At 42.6% G+C, this 6,099-nt stretch overlaps 1 protein-coding gene across 1 annotated transcript; it reads left to right on the forward strand.

The window, feature by feature from the left end:
* Positions 1-2,082: 2,082 nt before the first annotated feature.
* Positions 2,083-5,661, forward strand: ATXN7L3B (ataxin 7 like 3B). Its single transcript, XM_066369105.1, has one exon. The coding sequence runs from the start codon at positions 2,410-2,412 to the stop codon at positions 2,701-2,703; it is 294 nt and encodes a 97-aa protein (XP_066225202.1). The 5' UTR covers positions 2,083-2,409; the 3' UTR covers positions 2,704-5,661.
* The last annotated feature ends 438 nt before the right edge of the window (positions 5,662-6,099 follow it).

Raw genomic sequence — 6,099 nt, forward strand, 5'->3', positions numbered from 1 at the left:
AGTTATTAGAGTATTATAGACTATATTCTCTATGCTGTACTTTACATACCCATGACTGTCAGGGTTTATTGTGATGATCACTTAGTTATATAATGTCTAATCACTAAGGTGCATACCTGAAACTAATATAACACTATAAAAAAATTTTTAAATAATTACTTTTAAAATTGAGAGTATTCTTCTTTTTTTTTTTTTTTTTTTTTTTTTTGTATTTTTCTGAAGCTGGAAACAGGGAGAGACAGTCAGACAGACTCCCGCATGCACCCGACCAGGATCCACCCGGCAGGCCCACCAGGGGGCGACGCTCTGCCCACCAGGGGGCGATGCTCTGCCCCTCCGAGGCGTCACTCTGTTGCGACCAGAGCCACTCTAGCGCCTGGGGCAGAGGCCAAGGAGCCATCCCCAGCGTCCGGGCCATCGCTGGGCCATCTTTGCTCCAATGGAACCTTGGCTGCGGGAGGGGAAGAGAGAGAGAGAGAGGAAGGAGAGGGGGAGGGGTGGAGAAGCAGATGGGCGCTTCTCCTGTGTGCCCTGGCCGGGAATTGAACCCCGGCCTTCTGCACACCAGGCCGACGCTCTACCACTGAGCCAACCGGCCAGGGCTGAGAGTATTCTGATGAACATATATATTAGAAAATTTTTATTTGTACATTTCTGGAAAGATCTATGCCTATACTTTCTTTTATTCTATTATAGAATCAGTCAGATATGAACATATACTTTACATTTTTTCTTCCTTTGGTAAAAGGTATTTTTTGATAAACTTAAAGACATAGAGGCTGTTCTATTTTACAGTAGGGGTGATAGGACCAAAAAAACCTAGCATAAAATAACAGAAATAATACACTGATTTTCTTATATGTTCAAGTCCAAAATAATATGATTAAAATTGCTGATATTTAGTGAATGCTTCCTTACAAGTAAGAAACTATCACAAGAGGACTTTTTTAAGTGTCATTTAATCTTAACCATGAAATAGGAACCAGTTTTATTCAGATGAGGAAACAAGAAATGTTAAATGTTGGGTCTTGGATTTAAACCAAGGTGGAGTAGCTGAATATGACCTATCTACTTAACTTATATAAATATTAGTTTTCTCATTATAAAATGTCAATAACAGTTTTCATTAAACCAAGGTAGAGTAGTAATAAGTTTAAATCTAGGATTTAAACTTAAGTAGAATAGCTCTGGTTCCTAGAATTTTCAATGCACAATTTTAGGAAACTCTCCCTCTACCTCTCAGTATATATTTTTTAAATTTTTTATTTATTGATTTTAGAGAGGAAGGAGTGAAAGAGAGACTGCAAGAAAGAGAAACATTCTATTGTCATTCTACTTATTTATGCATTCATTAATTGTTTCTTGTATTTTCCCTGACCTGGGATGAAACCCTCAACCTTAGTGTATGGAGAAGACACTAACCAACCAAGCTACCTGGCCAGGGTATCATTTCTCAATATATTTAACATATTTCAGGTTTCTTCTCACTTCAGTAGATAATATACATACAATTTTCTCTTTGTATTACTTTAGAGAGGTATATGATGATCTATTTATACTCACACTGACTTAATGATCATATAAATACGATAAAGGCCTTAGGTTTATGTGATCAATATATATTAATTATGTCTTTAGTGCCTTGTTTTTCATTTTAAAAAAAGAAGATAAACTATACTGTAATTTGTTTCCTTGCACCATCTAGTGGATTTAAAAGACAAGTGCGCAGTATCAGAAATGATTTCAATTATACAAATCAAATTTCCAAACGTATTGGAGAACTGTTCGTAAAATTGTAATTTCAGATCTCACCACACATATGCACATAACTATTATTGTTTTTCATTTTTCAAAAGAAAATCAATTAAGCACGGGTGCTGAATTCATTAGCGACTGTTTAAATCCACAAATACACCATAAAACGGCATTGCGGCAATCTTCACGATTATACTTCACATAAGTCAAATACACTTGAGTTCATCCCCGTCTCTAAACTAAAAGATGCCAAGGCAGCGGCCCAGAAGCCCCACGAGTCTGCGCGGAGCCACTGCGCAAGCGCACTTTGGAGCGGAAGCGGGGAGGCGGGGCTAAACGCGGAGCAGAGAACGGAAGAGGCCCGGGCTGCTGGGTGAAGCGTCGCTACTGTTTGGCTGTGAATCTGGCCCGGCCGGAGCTCCAAGGCCCAGACCCGGGAGACGCCAAAAGAAACGAAAGACTTGGTGTTCCGGAGCAGTCGCCGCTGGCTGCTGCTTCCCCGCCTGCCACTGCAGACACTCCTGTCCTCGCCGCCAGCAGATCCGGCCCTGAAAGGCCTCTCGGCCTAGGCGCGGCCCGCGGAGCCCGACGTGTTGCTGCCCTTGCTGCTGTGAGTAATACGGGCGGCCTCTCCACGGTCGTTTGCAGCTTAAAATGGAGGAAATTTCGTTGGCTAACCTGGATACTAACAAGCTGGAGGCCATCGCTCAGGAAATATACGTAGACCTGATAGAGGATTCTTGTTTGGGCTTCTGCTTTGAGGTGCACCGGGCGGTCAAGTGTGGCTACTTCTATCTGGAGTTTGCAGACACTGGTAGCGTGAAGGATTTTGCCATTCAGCCAGTGGAAGATAAAGGAGCGTGCCGCCTCCCGATTTGCTCCCTCCCTGGAGAGCCTGGGAACGGGCCTGATCAGCAGCTGCAACGCTCACCTCCGGAATTCCAGTAGCTGCACCATGAGAGAGCCTGAGGGTGACCAGGACAGTAACATAGACCGGTCCTGTGGTCTGGAGAAGTGAGGTAGCTAAGTAGGAAAAATTAAAAAAGTCAGATAAAAGTCCCAATATCCATTGATGATTCTAGCCTTTAAAAACCCAATGTGGAGAATTTAAGAATTCTGATCTTTTTATAAGAATATTACCTGGGATCAGTTTTGAAACCCTGGGCAGGAGGAGCTGTGCATCTTGGGCGCCATGCAATGCAGGTTGATCTCTAAACACTAGGAGGTTCACAAGATCCCTGTACTGACCCCATGCACAGGTAAGCAGCTCTGTGTCCAGCATATAAGATCCTTTGGTTCCTCATCCTTTCAGTCTGCCTGATGTCAAGGGCTTCCTGGATAACTGACACTTTGGACATAACTGATGGTCAGACCTTTATCTTTGGGCCTCATTGGGACTGCACCTCTGATATCTGATCCTCTGATTTGGGCTTCTCTAGGACAAAATGAAAGTCAGGTGTGAGATCTGGATATTAACGATTCCAGTTTGGGAAAACGAAGGAAAAAATTTTCCACCTGAATCTGGTAGGGGAAGCTCTGTGGTGTTTGCTCCAGCGAGAAGAAAAAGCAGAGCCACCAGTTTCCCAAAGGTCCAGCATTTACAGTGACTTCAACGGACTTGGGGGCAATGGCTAGCCTTTTGCTGAACAGAGTCTTCTTTCTGGCACTCCACCTGTGACATAAGCATAGTAGATGGACAATTTAGTTATCCAGGCAGGTTGAGGATTTGTCTATGGTCCTTTGGGGAAGTACCAGGGGCCTTTGCAACTATGCACAATCTCTCAACTGCAAGATTCATATCTGGATGTATTGTTCTGCGGACATCAGTTCGGTGGGACAGTCATTATCCTACTCTGAGTTTGTTACACAGCCAGTCCATGGGTCTGACTTGGTCATTATGCCAGGTCACTGCCTGCCTTCTTGCTAGGGGCAGGCCTGAAGTATAGAGGAGCACCATGGCTGTACAGGAGTCTGTGGTTTAAACGCTGAGCCCAGAGGAGACCTCTTCCAGCAGCCCTCAATAATGTGAATGGGTTAATGTTAAAAGCCAAGGAGCAGGACTGGGTTTTCTCCCATCTGCCTGTGCAGTATCCTATTAAATACTCCTGTTCCTTGAGCTCTGCTATGGTGAACCTCTAGACTGTCACCACCTTCTCTGCCCCTCACAAAGGGCAGCCCTTTCCACTTGGTCCTCTTTGGACTTTGATAATAGGAGCTGTTGTTTATTGTTGAAAGTCAGGGAAGGGCCCCTAGAAATACCCTGGCTTCAGAGAATGGGATAAGAGAGGATGAAAAGTGTGAGCCACATATCAAAACAACCCTCCACTTTATTCCCTGATAGAAGGTTTTGAAGTGTAGGGTGGGAGCCCCAAGGTGAACAGGAACGGTGCTGCTTTATTTGAAATGTTTTCTTACCTCATTCTGTGCCCCAGTAAGGGGCCCAGCCTCATCTGTAAGGCTTGGCCCCATGCTCCCCCTGTTCCCTGCTCCACTGCCTATCTGGTATAGCTCATCACCCCAGGTGCTGCCTGCCACCCTGCTTTCACAATGACCAGTTTCAGTTCAGTTCATCTCTTGAGGCTCCTGCTTCTGAAGCCTGTCCAGTTTCCTTTTCCTTGGCTCCTTTTAAGTTTTTTTTTTTCTTGATTTTTGGGAGACTGAGAAGTATCTTTCTTATGGCTCCCTGTGTTGGGATTAGGATGGGAAGAAAATATAATTGTGTATGAAAGGTAATGTGACTCTTAAGCCTTTCTCCTATAGGACTGCCAAGCTAATATGCTTTCCTGCTGTGTCTTACTTCATGAGGAGGTATAACTTTCCACTTCCACTTGGATATTGCTTCTTACAATCTAAGAAGAGCAGTGAAGGCTAGAGACACACATATGGATAGAGTGGGTCCGGATTTATTTTTTCTAACTCTGGATGTGCATGTATCCTTCCATATTCCAGAAAGAATTATTTGGACTATATAGACTGACTGGGGTTACATATTCTAAATTAAGGAAACCACAATGTCAGGGCCTCAAGACTGCATTCTCCCCCTAGAGTTGTCCTGGTCAGGGTAGGGGCCGATTTAACAGATTGGTCTTCAATACAAGAATTATGATTACTTTTTAAAAGTCAAACCTTGGCAAATAATTTTGGGTAATCTGCCCGTGACTTTTTGTAGACATCTAAGGGGATGTAGAAGTAAAGGAGGATCTAAGACTCTGGCTTACTTCAAATGTCTGGGCAACAGGCTGAAGATAAGGCTATGGTCCACTCTTCCTTCAGAGTGGGAGCACAGATTGTTACATTCCCATTTTCTTTCTGGCCTTTTCTCCTGGTTAGAGGATGAAGAAGTGGGAAGTTAATATTATCTCTCTCAGTTTTTGTTTGTCGCCCCCACTATTAGGGCCGTAGCCCACTGCCCTGGATGGGTATGAAGTAGTGTGGAACAAACTAACTCCTTTTGTTTTGGTGGAGATAATGCTGTCTACCATAGGGTTGACAGTGGTTAGGCACTCTCCCTTTCCCTGTCTTCCCTCTAACAGCAAAATTCCTGTCCTTTCCTACTCAATTAAATGTATTAATCACCCTGTGATTCTATTATGTATCTGTGTGTGTGTATGGGGGGAAAGGGGTTCTTTACAAATTTTCTGTGGTTTGTGGCTTATTTCATATATTAGTTCCTATCTCCGCATGTCCAGGGGCCATTGCCTGGCATTATCGCATGCTGGGATCATTGGGGAAGTGTAGTGAAACAAACCCTGTCCTTTGTTTTAGAGAGTCTTATTTTTGCATAAGTAGTCCATCCTATACAGATTGCTAACTGTGTATTCCCCTTGCCCCTATGGCTGCTGGTGTAAATAAATTGCATCTCCCCATTGGTAAACAGTAATAATAAAATTTTAAAAAATAACTTTATTTGGCCTCTGTATGTTAATCCTTTAAAAGCGTACATGTTTTTCAGTTATTGATAATAAGATAAATGTTGAATTGATGGTGAACCTTAGTCACTGTTTGCTGAATGGGAGTTTTATCTAGATAGAAAAACTGCCCAACTTTCTTTCTCCATCTAGTTCTGCAAATCTGACTTTCTGCAACATCCAGTGAAAGAAACAAACTAGAGAATCTGCCCTTTTCTCATATTAGGTAAGAAGGTGGTAAAATAAGTATAATCCAAGCCTATCACTAAAACTCTAAAGTGAAAGATGTTCAATTTAAATAGATTTTAAGGTATCTTAATAAATACTTTTCACCACCACTTCAAGCTAATATCCTTGCTCTAAAAAAGCCAAGTGTTTCCTAGGAAAAAGTTAGTTAGCCTTTGTAAAGGTAAATTCTTTTTTGCTACACTTTATA

Source organism: Saccopteryx leptura, chromosome 2 (assembly GCF_036850995.1).
Source record: "Saccopteryx leptura isolate mSacLep1 chromosome 2, mSacLep1_pri_phased_curated, whole genome shotgun sequence".
NCBI classification, from domain to species: domain Eukaryota; kingdom Metazoa; phylum Chordata; class Mammalia; order Chiroptera; family Emballonuridae; genus Saccopteryx; species Saccopteryx leptura.